Raw genomic sequence first — 24069 nt, 5'->3', positions numbered from 1 at the left:
CCTTACACAGTGGCGGAGCCAGAATTTTTCATGAAAGGGGTGGGGGGGGGGGGGGTGTGACTGCCTAAGAGAGGCCTGCTCCAGTCATGCTTCAGTGATTCCCTATATAATCAACCAATGGGCCCTCCCCCTAAATCCGCCTCTGTTACAATCACCCCATCAACCAAATATTTTAAACATATATATAGTATGCCAGTAACAGACAAAACCATGAACATAAGGTTAAGTTCAGATAGACCCTGCAAGACAGGCATATTTGTTTTTCATTCATTATTTTGTACATAAATATGCCATTAGTTTTCTCATTTGAATTGTTTTAAATTGTACATTTGTCATTTGGAGGCTTTTTTACTCAACTATGCAGTATAGGTTTTACTCATTGTCGTAGGTCGTATGGTGACATTTAGTTGTTTATTTCTGTGTCATTTGGTCTCTTGTGGAGTGTCTCATTTACAATCATATCACATCTTTTTACTTAATATTTCAATATATACATTTAATAATCATACCATACACCAAATATAATCATGATAATAACCTATTGATTACACAGTGTAGCATGTTTAAAGAGGACTTACCATTGACCAATGAACCATGCAAATGTGGTCAATGACAATTGCCAGACAGACATGTACTCCTTACATTTGTGAATCATTGCATACATATAGTTTATCTACTACATGTACTTTTAGTATTAGAAAAAACAGACAAAAACACAAAAACATGACCATTGACAAATGACCTATTGCTAACAGTATCTGATAAACAACCCTAATCAGGTAACTTTAACCTTGATCACTGGTCCATGAAATGTGCTTGAGATCTTTGTAGCAATCTGTATTAATTTGAGTGCATATCTAAATTTACAAAACAAAATTAATTTGGATTATTGTGATACTGTAAATTTAGAAATTATTGTGAGGTTATTATTAATGCAAATAATGCGACAGGGTGAATATCGCAATAATAAGAACTTACATTCTGATAACTGAATTATAGATCTTTATGCAGATTTTTTTTGTAATCGCAATAATTAAACTTGCAATTTAGTCCATTCGTCAAAAATCGCAATAATAAATGCACGCAATAATTTCTGAATTTACAGTAGGTAAAAATGTTGTCAGTTAATAGTGAGACACAAGTTTTCCCAGACAATATATAATTCTTTTGGTTGTTTTGTTTGGTTGCTGTCTCATTGAACAAAACTGTATTTTATTTCTCCTTTTATCCAGAAAATATAACTTTTGAAATAGAAACTGAATAGCATATGGATGGAAAACAAATGCCAAATGATGTAAAATAATTCAAGTGGCCATTTAGGTCAGGGGTTGGTGAGGTAAAAGATGAGGCAAAGGCATGTGCATTTACCACAACTGCCACTTGGTATTATGATTTCCAAAATTTCCAAATCTCAGAGCTACCTTCTGTATTAAAGACAACTGCATATATTGCAGTTTGCATATCATGAATTGTGTTTGCAGCAAAATTCTCTACAGACAGCAAAAAAAGCTCTATTAAAATTCATTTTTTGAAACATTTTTGATTTTTATTCCTAAAATGTCTGAGATCAAATTTATAAAACATTTATTAGCATTGTCAATTTCAATATACTAGTAATTGTTGACATGTATACATCATGTACATGTACAATCATTAGCTGATCAGCTCTATATTTTCATTACTTTTATATCAATATTCTTCATCAGTGTTTTTTATAAGACTCAATAATCTGTATTCATCATTGGCACAGGTAGGTAAAGTAGGTCCTTTTGATCTTGGACATTTTTTTTTATGGATTTTGACAGCACTAAAGCATATAGTTCCAAATTATAGTTGATCTTGGCTTCTTAAGTGGATTCTGACAACACTTTGCATATAGACACCAAGTGTAGATGATCTTGGGTTCTCTCATATGGATTCTGACAGTACTTTGATTATACATGTAGTTCCAAGTATTGTTGATCTTGGCTTCTAATGTTGTTCTTAAGTTTCTGCACTTTACATATAGTTCCCAATTGCAAGACAAGATGATACTGGCATCTCGTGTAAATTCTGTCAGTTCTTTGCCAATAGTTTCCAAGTAAAGTTGACCATTCCAGGATCTTCCACAACAAATCACTCCTTCCTCTTACATGTACTTGAAGCCTGAAATTAAATGTCAGAGTAATTCTGTCAGTTAATCAACCATGATTGACATTTAAAAGCATAATGTAGTTCATATTTTAAATAAATGGGGAATGTGTCCATGGGACACAGATGATGCCCCCACTTGCATATAAAGTTATAAAGGAGCATAACTAAAGAACGGTAAGAGTGACACTACCCAAAGTTTTACTTGATCTGAATTTTGTTGTAATAAGTAATGTGTATAAGTTTCATAACATTTGGATGAGGCAAACTAAAGTTAGAGAACAGAAACAAAAAATTCAGCAATTTTTCCATTTGTAAAGGGGCATAACTCTAGAACAGTAAAAGTGACACCACCAAAAAAAATTCAAACTTGATCTGTGTTTGTTGGTAATAAGCATTGTGTATAAGTTTCATAACATTTGGTTGAGGCAAACTGAAGTTAGAGAACGGACACCAATTTTGGGACATACGTACAGACAGACAAGGGTAAAACTTAATGCCCACTCCACTACGGCGTAAAAAAATGAAGAATTTGTGGCAACAATAATGAGCAAACAAAATAAAATTACATGCACAGCAAGTGTAAATAGTGATTTTGTTCTTATATATATGTTGAATACAGACTTCTCAGGGCATGCTGTTTCGATGCCAGGGACAAGTTATTTCTATGCCTAAAAATTCTAAAATGCAGCTGAGCTACATTTGTACTCCTCGTCAACCAAATTATTCTGAGGTGTCTTGTAACCTGTTTGGAATATGGGATATACAAATTTTGTGTTTAAAAATACTAAGCACAAAACAATAATGAATTTTTCAACTCAAATGTATGTGTTATTTGGTAAACAAGATAAGCCCTACGTGTATGTTTAAACCTGATACTTGACGTTATGAAATTTTTTATACAAAAGAGAGACAGGGGGGGGGGTGGGGGGGTGTTTAATTGTTAACAAATTGTGATCAAGACGAATCCATCAATAAAATGTATTGCCTCATACTGTAGTGGTTATAATTTACAAATCAGGCCATTTATGTATTCTCAAGAAAACAAACGAAACAATGGAACCCCTTGAGCGGGTAGTCCTATAATATATGCCTTCGCATTACATGTATATATTCACTATTTAACGTTTTCATGCTGATATTTTCATTTTTTTTTTTTAAAGGCACATTGACAATAAAAAAAAAAAGAAAGAAAAATAGCAAAATCAGTAAAAAGAAAACAGAAATAGAAAATAATGCCCCTGAGTTCATATATTATAGGACTACTTGAGCGGGTGGACAGGGATAAGGGAACATGGGAATGAGGGATCAGGAAGCGAGAAAAGGGGGTATCATGTGCAGGTATGTTACCGTTAATTAGCCTGGTCTGAGTGAAAATAAAAGTAACCAATTTGGTAGAAGTAAATCTTATGAAGATTATAAATAGAAAAAAAACCTTAGATCTTGTGTGAGTCACTTTATTTTTAAACAATAAAAATAAACTTAATATATCTTTATTTTATTGTTATAGAACTATACTAACAAAAGCATGATTTAGATAAAAGGAAGGGTACAAACAGACTCAGGGTGCGAATGTAAAAGGGATGAACGTGAATTGGAGCGAACATGATTTTTGGGTGAAAGGACAAGAATTCGAAAAGAGGGGGGGATGAATAATCTGGGAAATATATTTTGCAATTTTTTTGTCTGGGAGCAAGGGGGATGGAGGTAGAAGTTAGGGGAGAAAATTTTAGAGTAAAAGGGAAGAGAAATGGGAGTTGGGGATAGGGAGTGGTAATCATGAACCCCTGTCCGAGGGAAGTTATGGGGTACCCCATTTTACAGGTTGGGACCAAACCCTCTATATGGTTTTCAGGGGTGGATCCAGTCATTTATAAAAGGGGAGGGGGGTTCCTAACCCAGGATAAAGGGGGGGTTCCAACTATATGTCCCCATTCAAATGCATTGATCGTCAAAAAAAAAGGGGGGGTTCCAACCCCCGGAACCCCCCTGGATCCGCCACTGGCGTTTAAACCTGTATAGAGGAATAATCCTTCTATAGAGGGGAATTTTTGTTTAGACTGGATTTAAAGCAAAATAGGGCAGAATGGCATTTTCTACTTATTATGGCAGTAACCTGCTACATTTGATGCACCAATTGATGTACTTAATTTCAATTCACATGCCCAGTTTACTGCTAAACTGACTGAATATACAATCTATTGTACACCATAATTGAAAGCTGTGATGATCAGGTAAATTCCACTCAGTTATGCCTCACTGAACAGAATTTCTATTGTTAGATTTAACATAAAATTTAAAGGTCAACGCATGTCCCTTTTGTTGTTGATCAGGTGTTCAGATAGGTATACAATAGATTGCAAGTTCTGTCACTTTAGCAGAAAACTGGGCATCCCAGGCCATTTTTTGGTAAAGAAATACAGAATACAGTAAGGTGCAATAATTGATGCATATATAGTGCTATAGATTATAGCAAATATAACTAGAAAATGCCATTCTGCCCTATTTTGCTTTAAATCCATTCTAAACAAAAACACCCCTCTTTTATCCCTCTATAGAAGGATTATTCCTCTATACAGGTATAAACACCATGTAGAGGGTTTGTTCCCAACCTGTTTTACTAGTCATTATAGACGCTAACGATAAATATTTAACTTCATTTGACCCTAAGGGAGCTACCACTTGATTTTTATGGGGGGGGGGGCTAGGATGAAATTTGAAAAAATAGGCAGGACAGGAGTTTGGAGTAAAAAAAAAAGGCAGGATGAGCAACACAGGTAAAAAAAAAAAAATTCAGGATGACAATTTGTGTAAAAAAATTCAGGATAAACTAGTAAAAAAAAGGAAGGATCGAACAGAGTAAAAATATAAAAAGGCAGGACAGAGATTACAACTAAAAAAAAAGCAGGACAACATTTTTCATCCTAGCCCCCCCCCCCCCCCCCCCCCATAAAAATCAAATGGTAGCTCCCTAACGTGGCTACGAAATTTGATTTTACGAATGACGATATAAAATCAAGACTCATTTGACGCTAACGATAGCGCAGATCATGAGATGCTGAAAATGACCATCCCCTCCTCTTTGACTGTTTGACACGGATATTTTTTCAAAACAGGCTATACATGTTCACAACTTGCCAATTAACAGGTTAAGGGTCAAGTAAACACATAAATAAGATACCAGCCATAACGATTATACATAGAACAGAAATTTAGCCCATGCAAGGTTTCAGCCGCAGTGATTTTCTACAGTATCGAGTATTTTGAGATAACCCCCCACTTTGTATTTTTCGTGATACTGATAACATTTAGCTGTCTAATATATTAAAATCTATGTTTTCTTATGTAATGACTCTACCTTCATCGTTGTCTATTCGCCACTATGTCTGTTATTCATGCACATGGTCGTATTTATCAGTGCAGTATCAGGTATGCTGCTCAGCAATGGCAACCCTGAAATTTCTGTTGTCCGATTATGGCGCCAGATTAGAGGGAAGCAACTCGCGCCAGACAAAATTACCGTATTTCACCAAAATAATCAAAATTTCGCTTTTTTATAACAAACAGTAAAATGTTCATCACATTTATATTCAGCTTTCGTCCATTGATATAATTACAAACATTATTTATTTAAAGACATTAATAAAAAAATCACAATAAAGTAATTAATGGAGTGCATTGAAATCAGACCTCATGGGGTAGAGGGGTTAAACAAAAGCTCGTAACTTTTTTAAAAGCCTGGTGACCCCCATTTTATTTTACCTTAAAATGCTCGAAAAGTTCATAGCTTTGACATATTCGTTTTTAAAAAAAATCTACCGGGGAAATTTTACGAAAAATCGATTTAACCAATATTTTTAGCCTTAAACTGAAATTAAAAAATGCCAAATTTAGACATAAATCTGAAAATAAAAGGATTTTTAAGTCTAATACAACCAAGGGGAACGTTTACATTTCAAATTTAATTGTTTGTTCACATAATAATCATACTGACATGGTTCTAAAAGTCTTTGAATTTGATGTAGTCGTTATTGTTGAAAGGGTGTAAAAGTTTGGAAATAGGGTCAAAATCGCACATTTCGCTTCCATTTGAGGGGAAAACGAGCCTGGTGACCCCCTTTTTTCTTTGAATTTTTGGATTCAGCATAAAAAAATCTACAAAATATGTGAAAATAAAAAAATTCTACCGGGGGTCCTTATTGGGGTGAGCCACCTTAAGAGGTCTGTTCGGAACTTTGGGTCCTCAATGCTCTTCACCGTCGTATTTTATTTGGCTTTTTTGCTTTTTTAATTAAGCGTCACTGATGAGTCTTTTGTAGACGAAACGCCCGTCTGGCGTTCAAAATTTGAATCTGGCGAAGAACTGAAAAATTACCACAAACTGATAGTAAAACTTATTTAATTTCATTTTGCAGGTGAGCTTGCTGTTGTTTTGAAAACCCTCGATAAAGGAACGACTAACGATTCCATTTTTTTTTCTCGAAATCAATATATACAATTGTCCAAAAATGGATTTAACGTCACTGAAGTAAGAAATGTCACATTTTATCTGAAAGCTTGCCACGATGCAGTGTTAGCACTTTGGAATGACAGTAAACTGGGCATGTGAATTGAAATTAAACAGATGTCTAACGTAGCAATTGGAAATTCAAAATATTTGGATTGTTATAACTTTAAAAAATTTTCGCTGGACTTGACAAATGGAGATTTATGGTATGGCACTACGAAATTATTCAGCGCTTTTACCTTACATTTCCAAAAAATAACGTTGTCAACTCGAGAAATTGGAATAATGACTAGGAATGGTTGTGATGGGGAATGGATATTCATTGGCGGTCAGAGTAAGTTTTTTCGAACTATATTAATGCACACCAAATGTACTCTCTAAACATTTCGATAAAACTCCCTAAATGAATTAACAGACAGTATGTCCTTCTCAAGGTAATTCTGTACATACTAGTATCTACTAAACAAATTTTAGTTGATGCATTTAAAAAAAAACTGAATTAACACCTTCTTAAACGTTATATGTATTGATCATTTAATATATATTTGTTAAGTTATGTTGATTTCAAATTACCATGAGTGACAAGATTTAGAAAAGATGACATTAAATATAAGTATATACATGTATGCATTGTTGATATCTATAAATGATTCGGTAGATGTTTAGTCACTGCAGCACAAGCATATTTACTTTTCCTGCGAGAAGAAAAATGAATAAACCAAAGATAAGAAAAGTAGAAAAACGGAAAAAACATTTTCTCATATATGACATGTTCATGTAGCAAACAACCGTCTATGTTGTAGATTGCAATAAACAATTAATTTCCCCATAGGCGACAATGATAGCCTTTTTCGAGATACTCACTTTTAGAAAGTTGATTTTTTTAAGGAAACCTTGCTAGATTTAAAAAAAATTATTCAGACAGTTTTTTTTTTTGGTCCAAAAAAATATAGGTTCCTGTTGCTTTTCTCAACGTAATTTGTACTTATCTCCCTTGCCTATCAATTTTGCACTTAAAAACACGTGTCTCATCCTAGCGTTGAAAAGACATCTCAGTTCCGTTAGGGCTAAGGAAAATATATCATTTTGCCTTTGGTATAATGCAGAGTGCAAGAAGTCTCTTATAATAAGAAAATAACGGGTGCACATATCGACCAATCAGGATTAGCCATACTAATGTGTGCGCCTATAAAATCTAATGGTTTATTGTAACCTGTACGTTAAGGCGTAAGTTTACTAATTTTCAAATCTCGTAAATTGATTAGGAATCTAGAGATAAATCAAGATAACAAACAACAATTGAAGGAGGCTTCTCATGTTACATTATAGAAAAATAAGAAGACTTTACGGTTCGGAATAGTGTGACTGTAATTACAGAATAAATGTTGAAGCATATTTTTTTAGCGAACTTACATAAGCTTACAAAAATTTCGCTCGGATTATTTACATCAGCTATGCTATTCTCTATTAAAATTTTTTTTTTTTCATAGATACATCATCACACTGTGATAACCGTCGACAGTATATAACACCAAATGTAACAACTACTATTCAACAATTGGTACAGGACATTCGTATTCAAGACAAGACAGTGTTATCTGCATATAAAAGGAAAAAGATATGTGCAGATGATTCTAGGGTCACTTGCGTTAGCTTGGGTTGTATAGGAAGTGTTGTCATTATCCTTATTGGGATGTTTATAGTCATTCTGGATTTGTTACCAAAACGTGTCCAGTCGGAATAGATAAAACAAAACAAAAAAGACAAAAATACAGATACCAGTTCAAACAAAAAGTTAATTTGACGGAATGTGTCTTTGTGAAAAAAAAAGAGAATAAAATAGCTATAAATAAAATACTAGTAGTCATCATTTTTTTTATTTTTTTTTTTTGCGAAAGCGTTTACTAACACTATCAAAACTATTCTTGAAAAGCCCTACACAATATTTATAGCGATTTTGTTCGTATAAGTCATGTACTGTTTTACGCCAATTTTGAAGGAGCCTGATGCAACATTCGAAGCTACTAGTATTGAACAAAACAAGGGACCTTAAGAGTAATAATTTCCTTGAAAAATAGAGGGAAAAGATACCAAAGGGATATTCAACCTCATAAGTCGAAGACAAACTGACAACGCCATGGCGAAAAACAAAAGACAAACAACAGTCTACAAATACAACATAACAATCTAAAAAACTGAGAAACACGAACCCCATCAAAATCCGTCGCTGATCTCCAGTGAAAGGACAAACAAACCCTGCTCTACATGTGGCACCCTTGGTGTTGCTCATGTAAGTACACATCCGGTTATAATAAAATTGAGAATGGAAATGGGGAATATGTCAAAGAGACAACAACCCGACCAAAGAGCACACAACAGCCGAAGGCCACCAATGGGTCTTCAACGCAGCGAGAAAATCCCGCACCCGGAGGTGGTCCTCAGCTGGCCCCTAAATAAAATTGTGTACTAGTTCAGTGACAACGGACGTCACCCTAAACTCCAAAACATATAAATGAACTAAAATTTAAAAACATACCAGACTAACAAAGGCCAGAGGCTCCTGACTTGGGACAGGCGCAAAAATGCGGCGGGGTTAAACATGTTTTGTGAGATCTCAACCCTCCCCCTATACCTCTAGCCAATGTAGAATAAAGAAACACATAGCAATACGCGCAGTAAAACTCAGTTTAAAAGAAGTCCAAGTCCGATGTCAGAATAGGTAACAAAAAAACTAAGCAAAATGACAATGATACACAAATAAACAAAGGACTACTAGCAGTTACTGACATGCCAGATCCAGACCTCAATTAAACTGATTGAAAGATTATAACTTCATCATATGAAAATCAAGTACAATCCCTCCCGTAAGGGGTTTAGTATCATACCATCATAAAATATATGAGAAGAACATCATCCGTATAAGTCTAATTCGGTGATGTTACATTCGAGGAAAAGAGGATGGAATTGTGGTTGCCACGGTTGGAACATATCCGTCGTCATTTGAGGAACAGAAATTCCATTTTCGGTTAACCAACTTGTGATGGCGTCCGTAAATTTTTTGAATGGATGACTTCAATTTAACAAATTGAAATACAAGCTCTGGGATATGGTATATATCTATATAAATAGAGGTTAAGTTGGTAATATATATGTATCAGTATTATTCTTACCAAATAAAACATGTTGAAAACGCAGAACAGATACCAAAGGTGGCAAAAAACATGTTTTAAAATGCAGATATAATTTAGAATAATATTCCAGACTATGCAATTGAGAAAATTGAGAAAATGTTTTTATGTGAATGTACAATCTGAAGTGACTTGGATAGTCACATGCTTTTGTTGTCCAAAACTCTTGAAAAGTAAGTTGTATGAAAAGACGGGCCGGGATTTCATGAAATGTTATGTTTCATAAAACTCCTAAAAGTTAATAAGTTTCACCCCCAAACAGCTTTTCAATATGCATAACGACAACAGAATACGAACAAACCATACACAGAAAAATAACTGTACGAAGTTATGTTCTGCCTTCAGGTATTCGATCATGGAACATTATTTCGGATGATATCGGAATAAATCCATCAAATTCGAACTAAACAAGTTTGTGTCATTGATCAAATTTATTCGTCCAGTGTATGTTCACTTGTTTTTGTTAATATGTCTTTTGATTGAGTTAAGCCATTGCAATTGATATTTTATAGTGTGTCTTTCTATGTTGTCATGTTACACTATTGTTTCAGTTTAGGGTGCAGGTTGGCGCCTATTAAAACGTTTAAACCCGCTACATTTGTTTGCACCTGTCCTAAGTCAGGACCCTGATGTTCAGTGGTTGTCATTTGTTGATGTGGTTCATAAGTGATTCTTGTTTCTCGTTTTTTATATAGATTAGACCGTTGATTTTCCTGTTTGAATGGTTTTACACAGTCATTTTGGGGCCCTTTATAGCTGGCTGTTCGGTGTGAGCCAAGGTTCCGTGTTGAAGGCAGTACTTTGACCTATAATGGTTTACTTTTACAAATTGTGACTCGGATGGAGAGATGTCTCATTGGCACTCATACCACATCTTCTTATATCTATTAACCTTTCTACAAAGGTACGATGTGCTGCACAGTATCATAAATTACGGCATTGTGAAGCAATAATTGTTGATCGGGCATTGAATACCTAATTTGTAATGTCATTCTTTATTTTCCGTATTTAATATGTTTTTCCTGTCCGGGATATTTTCCCAATTCTGTATCTCATTCTAGCCAATATAAACTTAGCCATCACAAGACAACAAATCAGAACCGATACATGTAGTTGTTTAGTAAATTAATCATTTCAAGATGACGTGAATGTCGATTGAATCTAACAGCTAAGCACTATGATGTGAAGCAATGGTAATACAATCTTTGATTAAAAAAAACAAATAACTAGTATTGTAATGATCGGAAGGGTCATATACTTCATCCCAGACTGTTGATTGCAGTGGTATTCATGAACATTTATATCAAATAATACTCAAGAGTAAAGTATGTTCTAGTGGTATTATACCATTATGTAATTATGTATAGCAGTATCCATTTCTGTTGGAGTGTAATTATAGATTATCATTGATCATCTCAACGAGATTGATTTTCTAGCTTGAGCCGGTACGGCGAAAGTGAGAAAAGCAATCGAGTTGAGATGACCAATGATAATCTCTTTATCGCTATTTTACCTAACGCGACGTTGTTAATTTCATTGACAACGGGCACGTGCTCCCTTAGTTTCTAGCGATAATTTTTCATATCACTCGACTCCGCTGAGAAAGGAAATTATCAGTCAGCAAGATCAAAGGAAAATTTCGTAAAATAGCGATAATAATTTATACACATGCACCGACGACAACGATACGATACAAACTCTCCCGTTTCAAAACAATATCAAGTCACTTTTGTTTGGCAACGATATACTTAGTCAAGAAGAACATGAACTGATATTAAAGCAAGTTCAGATATTTGTATTGGAATCAAAGACATCACATCTAAATTGACTGCCTCTATTTCTAAAAGTTCAATCTAGATTGTGATTTGAGTGGCAACACAAATCCTCCACCGTTATAGGAATGGTCTGACACTATTGATATTGTATTCCTATTTCAAAGCAGTGGTTTCCTTTCCACTTTTGATAGGGAGAAAATTGGTTTCCGAATCAATGTATTTAATGCCAAACAAATAAAAAGAGTTTTATGTAAAATGCTCAAAACATTTGTTCCCGAACGTTTCTAATGGAGGTAGTCCAGAAACAAGTGTCATGTGTCATGCGCACCCAGATCAGTATCATACATTTACGTTCACAAAATTTTTCTAATGAATAAACTCATTATAAATGTATCAGGATAAAATTTTGTACGCCAGACGCGCGCTTCGTCTCCAAAAGACTCATCCGTGACGCTCGAATAAAAAAAAAGTAAAAAGGCCAAATAAAGTACGGAGTTGAAGAGCATTGAGGACCCAAAATTCCGAAAGGTTTTGCCAAATACAGCTAAGGTAAACTATTCCTGAGGTCGAAAAGCTTAAGTGTTTTGAAATTTTTTTTTTTTATAATTATGACCATATTAATGATAATTCGTGTAAACAGAAGAAGTGCTGACTACTGGGCTGCATGAACTGGGCTGCATGGTGATATGACAGATATCACTAGTGGATCAGGATCTGCTTACCCTTCCGGAACACCTGAGATCGGTATCATACGTTTAGTTCACCAAATTTTAACTTATGACAGATATCACTCCTGGAGCAGGATCTGCTTACCCTTCTAGAACAACTGAGATCGGTATCATACGTTTCAGTTCATCGAATTTTAAGTTATGACAGGTGCCACTACTGGAGCGGGATCTCCTTACCTAGTTTTCTATGTAGAGTGTTGTGGATCTGTTTCGTCTTTAGACTTTGTACATGGCGTTGTTAGCTTCTCTTCGACTTATGAGTTGTGAATGTTCCCTTATTATCTTCTTCCACTTTTTATATATCAGATCATCACCGGATATGACTCATTGTCAACTTTTACCACTTGACAGTTAAGACCAATGATTGACGCATGAAAAACAGGATCAATTTAGTCTTCCAAACCCCATGATAACAATTCCGGTTCCTGTTTTAAAGTTGATTAAATTTAAAATGTTTGTTGATGGTAGAAGTATTTTCGTATTAGTCTGTGCAATTTCCTTAAAACTGCATAAATAAAAGACATGAATAAGACAGCAACCTAAGGACAGGCTTAATCAATTATATATCTCGTCCTCAATAGTAGACAGATATCTTTACTTTGTCAAATTATCTTGAGTCTGTAAACGATGCTAATGAATTAAACTCAAACTATCAAATATAAGCCATCAGCACAAAATGTAATTTGATTTTGCCTTATTTATGCGTCATCTTTCAGATTACAGTTTTTCATTCCTCGTTTTATCAGAAGGTTCTGTTATGTGTACAGTGGATATCTGTTATTTCCCCTTTATTTTAGAAATGTATCTTTTTCATTTTGTGTTGTTAAGTTTAAGGTTTAAGGTCGAAAGATCTTAAACGAAGATAAAATATGTAAAAATCCGAGGTGCCGTGACATATCAAATACGATTACGGTAAAAAGGTGAGGCACATCATAATTTCCTGCATGTCTTGCTGATTTTTTTTTTTTTGTGTATTTGATATAAATTCGAAAGATAAACATACGCTTGCTGGCAAATATTTATCTTAAGAAAGATAGTTACATTGTAGTTAAGAGAGTGGTTGCCTGATAAGAGTATAATTTAATACATCCGAAACGTAGATCATGGATCCGCTCCCGTTGTTTCCTTCGCGTTCTCGCATGACGTGCGTTTAGAATTGGTTCCGTCAGGAAAATTGCCATTGTTATATTATAGTCCGTTTCTCTGTGTGTTACATTTTAATGTTGTGTTTCTGTTGTGTCGTAGTTCTCTTATATTTAATGTGTTTCCCTCAATTTTAGTTTGTAACCAGGATTTGTTTTTTTCTCAATCGATTTATGAATTTCGAACAGCGGTATACTACTGTTGCCTTTATTTTTCCGTCCCTGACCATGTCAAACTAAGGGATTAATACCAGGTAATTACTGATTCTCTGAAAAGCATGCAGAATTATAAAAGAAAAAGGCAAAAATAGGTCAGCTGGAAAGCAGAATAATGTATCAAATTAAAGGTGTCTTCCTACTATCTTTTGCATCAAAATCTTACTAATATAAAAGAATAAGGAGGTGTGGTATGATTGCCAATAAGACAACACTCCACCAAAGTTCAAATAAAGTGGATATTAGCAATCATAAGCAATCTTACCGCCTTTAATAATTAGAAAACCGTATAGTCGGCTATAAAAGGCCCCGACGTAAAAAATGAGAAAACTAACGGCCTTATTTATAACAAAACAATTTACGAAAAAAATATATGACAGCCATGAACAAACGACAACCTCTGAACTAAATGCTCCTGACTTGGGACAGGCACATAAAGAATGTGGCAGGGTTTAACATGTTTGTAAGTTTGCCGTGTAAAGGAGGATATTTTCAAATGCCATATACATGTCATCAATCTGAAAATGCATTTAATATATCCTGCTGGACGTTTAGTGACCATCAAATTAATCAATCAACCAACTTTATTCTAGGAATACACGTACACGATATTAACACTTTGAAATGTCTATAATATTACCCTGCTTTATTGGTTTATCTTATCAAGTTATATTAGATTATTTACATAATTTATATTATCTTCTTATTAAATTTAATGTAAACTATTGGTTGTTTTCTATATCATTTTGTAAATTATAATGTGAAATAAAATTCAGTGTCCTCACTATGCTTGCTATTTATATGTGGAAAATGTATTTCATTTTACATTGTGCAATATTTATAAAGATGATCTTAGGGTAAGTTAGGTAATATACTTTCCACTATGCAGTAGCTACATGTAGAGGTGTACATGTAAATAGCTGATAAATTATTTTTTGGAGGGTTTGTCGTATAAAATTGTTCCTTTATGGCTGCAAGTTGTGCTCAAAATTTTTTAAGTGTTATTTCTTTCGGACAATTGCCCTTTGGATATAGTAAATATAAGTTTTCATTTTTTTTTTCTCCGTTTGTTCAATAGTTTCCCCATTGCTTTGTCTTTCAAAAAGTACTACGAATGTCAAATAGTCTTTAATGGGTCCACTTTCATTCGTTTATAGTAAGTCTTATTATATTGCAATAAACAATGTTTTTTAGCGATCCATTTTGCTATAAAAAATATAGTAATGTAATACATTTTTTGTCAGTTACAGTTAAATATTTGTCAAATGTGATACCTTTATTGTTGTTATGAAATGTTTTAAAATTTTGTCAGTATTTAGCTTAACGGTATAGAGAACTTTAGACATTAGATGATTTGTCCATAAAATCAATGAAAAAAAAACACTTTGTGAATTTTGTGAGGCCGAAACGTCTTTCTACATTAATATGCAGCATGAATACTCGAGAAAACATTTGAAAACCAGGGATCCGCTCCCATTGTTTCCTTCACGTTCTCGCATGACGTGCGTTTAGAATTGGTTCCGTCCCTGACCATGTCAAACTAAAGGATTAATACCAGGTAATTACTGATTCTCTGTAAAGCATGCAGAATTATAAAAGAAAAAGGCAAAAATAGGTCAGCTGGAAAGCAGAATAATGTATCAAATTAAAGGTGTCTTCCTACTATCTTTTTCATCAAAATCTTACTAATATAAAAAATAAGCCGGGAGGTGTGGTATGATTGCCAATGAGACAACACTCCACCAAAGTTCAAATAAAGTGGATGTAAGCAATCATAAGCAATCTAACAGCCTTTAATAATTAGAAAAACCGTATAGTCGGCTATAAAAGGCCCCGACGTGAAAAATGTGATACAATTCAATTGAGAAAACTAACGGCATAATTTATAACAAAACAATTTACGAAAAAAATCTATGACAGACGTGAACAAACGACAACCTCTGAACTAAATGCTCCTGAATTGGGACAAGCACACAAAGAATGTGGCGGGGTTTAACATGTTTGTAAGTTTGCCGCGTAAGGTAGGATATCTTCAAATGACATAATTAAACATGTCATCAATCTGAAAATGCATTTAATATATCCTGCTGGACGTTTAGTGACCATCAAATTAATCAATTAACCAACTTTATTCTAGGAATACACGTACTACAATATAGGTCGACCCACACAATCTTCTTCCCATACACAAAAAAAGTCCAATAGTATCAGTACATTTATACTAATATCAATACGAAATTGTGGTGTCACATTATCAGGAAATGTATCAAAATTCAAGTTCTATTTTCATTATGACGTGTGATCCTCTTGCACTATTGTCCAGATATTTTACAGTAACTATCTTTTTCGGATATTAACACTTTGAAATGTCTACAATATTACCCTGCTTTATTGGTTTATCTTATCAAGTTATATTAGATTATTTACATAATTTATATTATCTTCTTATTAAATTTAATGTAAACTATTGGTTGTTTTCTATACCACTTTGTAAATTATAATTTGAAATAAAATTCAAATCAAATCACAGCGTCCTCACTATGCTTTCTATTTCTATGTGGAAAATGTATTTCATTTTACATTGTGCAATATTTATAAAGATGACTCAGGGTAAGTTATGTAATATACTTTCCACTATGCAGTATCTACATGTAGAGGTGTACATGTAAATAGCTGATACATTATTTTTTGGAGGGTTTGTCGTATAAAATTGTTCCTTTATGCATGCAAGTTGCTCAAAACTTTTTAAGTGTTATTTCTTTCGGACAATTGCCCTTTGGATATACTACATAAGTTTTCATTTTTTTTCTCCATTTGTTCAATAGTTTCCCCCTTGCTTTGTCTTTCAAAAAGTACTACGGAGGACAAATAGTCTTTAATGGGTCCACTTTTATTCGTTTATAGTAAGTCTAATTATATTGCAATAAACAATGTTTTTGAGCGACCCATTTTGCTATTCAAGTTATAGTAATGCAATACATTTTTTGTCAGTTACAGTTAAATACTTGTCAAATGTGATATTTTTATTGTTGTTATGAAATGTTCTAAAATGTTCAGTTATAGATTAACGGTATAGAGAACTTTAGACATTACATGATTCGACCGTAAAATTAATGAAAAAAAAACACTTTGTAAATTTTGTGAGGCCGAAACGTCTTTCTGCATTAATATGCAGCATGAATACTCGAGAAAACACTTGAAAACCAGGGATGTGTAAAAAATAGGCACGTTAGAAGCTATATGACCAAAAGGGACCTTGAAAAAAAGCCAAAATCATTAATAGTCAACGTTGCCAGAGGGAGTTGTGATGTTGATATCATGTTTGCATGCGGAAGGTATAACGCGATATTGACATGAAAGATGCATTTTTTTTTCAATTAAGCCTTGCTTTCGGACTAACAATATGAGTAAATAAGCCCGAAGAATTGATAAAATGCATTTAATTCAATGTCAAGAGCTCGCCAGTAAATTAATTGTCTTTAGTTATATACTTGTGTGTTAACTTTGTTTTTATTTACACATTTTGGTGTTGTGGGCAGATCTTTGATGGACTTTCGTATCTGTAAAATTAATTCACAACTATTATAGACTCCAGACGATTTCGAGATTGATATATTGTAAATACACGTATCTGTTGTTGAAGATTGTATGTTGTCCTCTAGATTCCTTTTAATTATTTTTGTTGTTGGATAGATGCTGGAATTAATGAATAACCAACATCTCGTGTATGCATCTACCATCGTCTACTGAAACAACTTACCTGCGTAGTCTTTTTGTTGAGTACCATATATTGACCTGTTGATGCTTTGATCTGTCTGATTTACTTGTTTGTAGAGTGGGGGCATTTATTTATGTTTTGCTTTTTCATCTACGTACACAATTCCTTTTATTTATATTTTCATAAATTAGTAGAAAATGTCTACCACAAAATGTATATTAATCGGCACACATGTATTTCTTCCCAAATACATGTAATGTCCTTCTCCTTCGGACCTCTTTCTTTTATAGATCTTATCACTTGTACAGTCATGATTCATGTTGCTATTGCACGATTCGGTCAAAGCAATGCACTTTTGAATTTATTTTAATAACTGCATTGATTATAACTATATATTCAGAAAATAATGTACCAGAGTTTTGTGATTAAATATTCTTATTATATCTCCTTTTGTTCTTGGTGTAGAACCTAAATGAAATGAATACAGAAAAGTTGGTATTTTTAGTAAATTCACTTTCTTACATGTAAATTTCAAAGCAATATTAATAAAAAAAAAATGCATGGACATGGAATCTTTGATTTAAATATTATTGTTTTGAAGGTATACTGGTAGAAATAATTCAGACAAAAAATCAAGGAGATGTACAATTCACTACACAGAATATACTTAGCTACTATACACCGTTGTCGCTTTACAGTGTTGATGTTTCAAACAGAACATACATACGGTTTCTTGTGAAAGCAAAAGAGTCAGCATTTGTGGCACTATGGTCTTCTTCTAATATATCTGACTCCATGTTTTATGAATTTGCATTGGGAGCTGCAAGTACTGCCATTTCTTTACGTCGAAATAAGGTCACGGCGTATTTTGAGCATTTTACGCCTGGTACATGGATGAGCAATGCGGAATTCATGCCTTTTTGGATAAGTTGGGAAAATGGAGTTAAGGAAATTGGAACCTCATCAGAACTTTCCAAAGAAAAAAGAAAAAGCTGGCCAGACCCAAATCCATTGAATGTTTCTTCTGCAGGAATACTGACAGGGTGGGGACAGGATGGGGAATGGATAATCTATCCATATAAAGGTAATATAAAAGGGCAGATTACAAATAACTGTAAAGAATTCTTCAGCAATTGTTGTTTTTTTTTTTTTTTCCTGATTATTGGGGGGTCTTAATACCTAGCATCAAAGCACATCTTCACTTAAAAACTGGGAAACTGTAATACATATCGTTACATACTCGTCAAGAAGAAAAATATTGCAAGATATATAAAGTGTTTGTGAAATGACCATTGTATTCCCGTTATTATTATTTTGAACATAATATGATTGCAAAAGAGAGGCAAAAGATACCAAAGGGACATTCAAACTCATAAGTCAAAAATAAACTGACAACGACATGGCTATCGTATCAACTGGGAGATATATACTCCGTATGCAGGCGCTGCTGGAATTTTGCTACATAGAAATGGAAAGTACACAATTGGGAAGCTGAAATCATCTCTTTTGTCGCAAAGTTCTGTTTTCAACCGACCCTCATTGTCAATTTCTAGATGCAAGGCAGACTTAACTGTATCTGTTGTGTCCTTTATCTCAAGTTCGATGGTATAGATGCGTTCAACATAGTCACCAAATTTTGAATTATTTAGTGAAAGAACATAATCTATATAGCGGAAAGTAAAGTTAAAGGATACTTCTTATCTTTCTTCCAAAGAAGTTCCTGTAAAAAGTCAGCCTCATATGAATAAAGGAACAAGTCGGCAAATAGAAGGGCACAGTTGGTTCCCATGGGAATGACGATTGTTTGTTGAAAAATAAGTCCTCCAAACGTAACAAATATTTTGTCAATCAAGAAATCAAGCATCTTGATAATGTCAGTTTCAGATATTATTTTTTTTTTATTCAGAGTGAATTTTTACAAAGTAGGATTTATCCCTCCCTAAGACAAGTTATTTGTATCTACCTTGGCCATTCCTTTTTATGAACCAAAGCAGGACAAACTCTTTCAATTTGTCTTTCAGTTTGCAATACTTGTGTAATGTGTAGAATAGTCAAATGTTTTAATACTATTGCAAGATGAAAGAGTCTTAGATTGTATGTACTCTAAAAGATCTTTGGAATTTTTCAGTATCCACATCTGATTCACGCCACCTCTAGAATAGGTAGTTTCACAATAACTTTGAAGCACGGCTTTGATTGCTGATAAAATTGATGTTAAAAATTTAGAAAGAGGTTTCATGGTGCACTTGGAAGACCGAGCAATATACCGTTGTTTGTAAGGACACTTATGTAGTTTACGTATCCAATACAATAATAAACAGTTCTTCATCTTTGGTTGAAATTCAAAAGGAACATAGATGTGATTCTTAAGTGTTTCTCGTTTCTCGTTTTTCATATAGATTAGACCGTTGGTTTTCCCGTTTGAATGGTTTTACACTAGTCATTTTTGGGGCCCTTCATAGCTTGCTGTTCGGTGTGAGCCAAGGCTCCGTGTTGAAGACCGTACTTTGACCTATAATGGTTTACTTTTACAAATTGTGACTTGGATGGAGAGTTGTCTCATTGGCACTCATACCACATCTTATATCTATAGAACAGACCTATGATTATCAAGGATTTATTATGGGGATACATGTTGAGTTTCCAAGTGAATTGTCAATACCTAATTCGTTTATCAAGCAGTTTATGTAATGGGATTTACGCACAAAAACGATGTTGTTTGGGCTTTATCTGCGGGAACAACAACATATTTGTCATGGAGGTAGGACCGGTGTTTTGCAACATTTGGGTCTTTAAAGATTGATGTAGCATGGGTATTCATAGATCCATTCAGTTTCTTAATTCTGATTTGTATCAACGACCTCACAGCCTTAATCCATTCGGAAAGAGTATCTACGTCTTCTTTCTCGCGTTTAACCCATTGCCTGGCATAATTCTCTACTGAATCCATCAGTATTTTGAAGTTGTGTTTCCAATTGATGGATTTAGGCTCACGTTATTTTAGGCCTTTGAATAACACATTTCGCAGAGAAGTGTTTATGACAGTGTTTAGGTCACCAGTAATAACGTGGCCAGCCGGCGTATACCAATCCGCAAGGATTACACTCTAATCCGTAGACGACATTTGTTGATTTACAATTCAGATCATCGTAGCCTCTGATTGTTTTCCAATTTTTAACGCACAACTCAATTTGAGGCTTATTCTATTTACGATGATATATTGAAATTATCTGAAACTGGAAGCCCACTAAAAGTTCAGTTCCCATATGCTATGTCTATTTAGTTCTGCACACCCGTTGTACGTTAATATGAATGTTGTAATTTATAGATAACTATGAAACCGTATTATATCCACACATAAGCCAGTGCTTTGGTATATGAATAGTTTAAATAATATATTTAAATCTTTTATTTTTCAGCAAAAAAATCTGACTTTAGACAATTTTGAATGTTTTATTAAGGTTCTTTGTGGTATCAATTCTCTGAAAAGCCGTGGCAGCCAGTTATTATTACTCTTGACCTTTTGGTTCAGTTTCGTCCTGAACATGCATGAAATATTTGCCACTGGACGTTAAGCAATCAACAATCAATCAATTTTGGTTCAGTTGAGCTATAATGGCTGTGAAATGAAATAACAGAAAAAATAATCTGATTAAAATACATACCCTATATAGATATAAGAAGATGTGGTATGAGTGCCAATGAGACAACTCTCCATCCAAGTCACAGTTTGTAAAAGTAAACCATTATAGGTCAAAGTACGGCCTTCAACTCGGAGCCTTGACTCACATCGAACAGCAAGCTATAAAGGGCCCCAAAAATGACTAGTGTAAAACCATTCAAACAGGAAAACCAACGGTCTAATCTATATAAAAAACGAGAAATACTTATGAACCACATCAACAAACGACAACCACTGAACACCTGTATATACGATTTGTTTCAAGGATCTGAAAACACTCCGTTCCTCCAATTTCCGTGAGTATAGGTAAACCACCAACTAAATGTTCAACGAAGAAGTACAAAATTCCCATATGTTTGTATGCAAATTTGGCAAAAACAGAAAATTAAAGATCCACGAAAATAATAATAATTTGCCCTTCATCCCCGAAAATACAATTTGTCTTTCATCAACGAAAATTGGTACCCACGAAAATATGAGTCCACAGTGTTTTAATCAGATTAAAGCAAAATGTTCCTATCTCTTTGAATGTGTGATATCCTTTATAACTTTGTTATTTCATTTTTATATTTACTTTATTTCTTAGTTGAAGAAGAGAGTTCCCGTAGTTGTTCTAGTATGGTGCACAAGAAGACCAACATAAGTTCTGAAGCTGCAAATACCAAAGCGAGACGGTTGAAAGAATAATTAGTGATTAAAAAGGATAGTTTATCTAGATTCGAAAGAAGAAAGATCAGTGTCGGCGATTATCGTGGTTCATCAAAACACACCGGATACATAGCAGCAGCTGTTCTTACATTCATACTGGTTGGTATCTGTTCTTTGGATTGTTTCTCTGTACGAAGAAAATAAGAGTTGATTGTCGATAATCCTAACGGTTATCTGTCAAATTACATAAAGTATCTCATTTTGTTTTAATTGTTAACTTTTGAACTTACATTTTATGACATCGGAGCAACTATCAGATGGTTTTGGAAGGATTTGTCAAAATATAATGATAAAAAAAGTCATCTGAAAATATGAGTGGCGAAACCCGTAAGGATGTAATAACAAAAACAATGCATGAACTGTAAATATAAAATCGGATACAGTTACAGTTCACTGCTTGGCACAGACAAATCAACAAATGATGGTATGAATATGAAAATACAAAGATATGGTATTAAGTATAATTGCCAATCATTCAACCAGAGACCAATTGACGTAGATGTAAGCAAATAAAGATCTTCTTACGGCCTTCAACAATGAGCAAAACCCATATCGTATAGAAAGCTAGAAAAAGTCCCGACATTACAAAATATAAAACAATCCAAACGAGAAACCGGCGGCCAGATTAATTTACTAAACAGTAAACGAAAAATAAGTATGATGGACAGCAGACAACGACAACCACTGAATTATAGGCCCATGACTTGGGACAGGCACATAAATAATAAATGTGTCGGGGTTAAACAAAACAAGTTTGGGGGCACTCAATCCTCCCCTAACCTGGGACAGCTGAAATGGCACAATATAAGAGTTAGATAATTTTTCCATGTTAATCTTTCGCTTTACGTCTCGATCAGCGGAATAACATAGTTAATAAAGGAACCTAGTATGATAAATATAAAAAGAAGAATATATGAAGAGAGAAAATGCAATGGGTGGTATTAAAGATAACCGAAACACAAGAACAATCACAAAAATATTAATAAGCAAAACTGTATCAAATAATGCTCGCTTTTACTGAATATATCTCAAAGTATCTAACTTGCTGATACATCAATTTGAGGTAGTCGCATATTTTTACATCGAGATGTCATCGTATACAAAACATCACAACCAATTACCGATATCAAGAGCTTGTGCGGTATCAAAAATAATTTTATAAGGAAATTCAATGAAACAAAAAGTCAAAAAAAAAAGAGTATATTTTTTTTCAAACAATAAATTACATGTAACGAATTGAAGTTTCTTCAAGTAGAGCATTCCTAACACCAGGTTAGAACATTAGAGGATTATCTACAAGGCAAGAAAGAAACAAATTCAAAATCTTTGCATTGGCCTATAAATTTATCATGTATATTAACAGGAAAAACTGAATGGGGTATACCTAATTTTATCAAATTCCTACAGGGCACAATGTTAACAGTTCTGTCAAATTCAGTCAGGAGCCTCTAGCCTTTGTTAGTCTTGTATTATTTTTAATTTTGGTTTCTTGTGTGCAGTTTGGAGTTTGGTATGGCGTTCATTATCACTGGACTAGTATATATATTTGTTTGGGGCCAGCTGAAGGACGCCTCCGGGTGCGGGAGTTTCTCGCTGCATTGAAGACCTGTTGGTGACCTTCTGCTGTTGTCTGTTCTATGGTCGGGTTGTTGTCTCTTTGACACATTCCCCATTTCCATTCTCAATTTTATATTATAGTTGTTAATTTCTGTGTAATTTGGTCTATCGTGGAGAGTTGTCTCATTGGCATTCATACCACATCTTCTTTTTATATTTACACTTACAAAATTATTCTTTTACATAAATGATTACATTTAGAATATGTAGTATCTTTGGCCAATTAATAATATATGTCTGCTGTTAAAGATTTTTCAAGATTACATCACATTGTATCACGTCCATTTATATTTTATATTTCATAAGTTATAGCAAACAGATGATTATCGAAATAAAACTCAACGGAACGTCCCCATCAAGGAAAGAGAAATGAAAAATAAGGTCTCATGAAGAAAATCAACATATGTTACCTGATTAATTCAAACTTAAAGTTCTATACCTTTTTACAACCTAATGCATCCAAAATTTTGATCATAAGAGGGTAAAAAAGAGGCGTAAATACAAAGGGGTCATGAAAAACTGATAAGCCAAAAAGAGACAGACATAACCGTCGCAAAACAGCGAAAACGACTAAAAAATTAACAGGTTTCAAAATACTACAAAGAAAAAATGACTGAGAAAATGAACCTTACAAAAAAAAAAACTTGGTGATCATATA

The 24069-nt window shown here is 33.9% G+C and overlaps 1 protein-coding gene and 2 long non-coding RNA genes across 3 annotated transcripts; 2 read left to right on the top strand and 1 right to left on the bottom strand.

The window, feature by feature from the left end:
* Window positions 1-1520: 1520 nt before the first annotated feature.
* On the bottom strand, window positions 1521-5554 carry LOC127715137 (uncharacterized). Its single transcript, XR_007988185.1, has 2 exons — window positions 5489-5554; window positions 1521-2145 (listed from the first exon to the last, which is right to left on the bottom strand). It is a non-coding gene; the product is annotated as an uncharacterized LOC127715137 (long non-coding RNA).
* A 1200-nt stretch (window positions 5555-6754) lies between these two features.
* Window positions 6755-8404, top strand: LOC127715121 (uncharacterized). The gene is made up of 2 exons (XM_052221165.1): window positions 6755-6971; window positions 8128-8404. Exons 1-2 carry the CDS (start codon window positions 6755-6757, stop codon window positions 8379-8381), a joined length of 471 nt encoding a protein of 156 aa, XP_052077125.1. The 3' UTR covers window positions 8382-8404.
* Window positions 8405-18008: 9604 nt separating this feature from the next.
* LOC127715143 (uncharacterized) lies at window positions 18009-21998 on the top strand. The gene is made up of 2 exons (XR_007988191.1): window positions 18009-18488; window positions 21673-21998. It is a non-coding gene; the product is annotated as an uncharacterized LOC127715143 (long non-coding RNA).
* Window positions 21999-24069: the final 2071 nt, after the last annotated feature.

This window comes from Mytilus californianus, unplaced genomic scaffold (assembly GCF_021869535.1).
Source record: "Mytilus californianus isolate M0D057914Y unplaced genomic scaffold, xbMytCali1.0.p SCAF_9, whole genome shotgun sequence".
Lineage (NCBI taxonomy): Eukaryota > Metazoa > Mollusca > Bivalvia > Mytilida > Mytilidae > Mytilus > Mytilus californianus.
The sequence above is the reverse complement of the archived record's forward strand: the minus strand, read 5'-3'. Positions and strand labels throughout refer to the sequence as shown.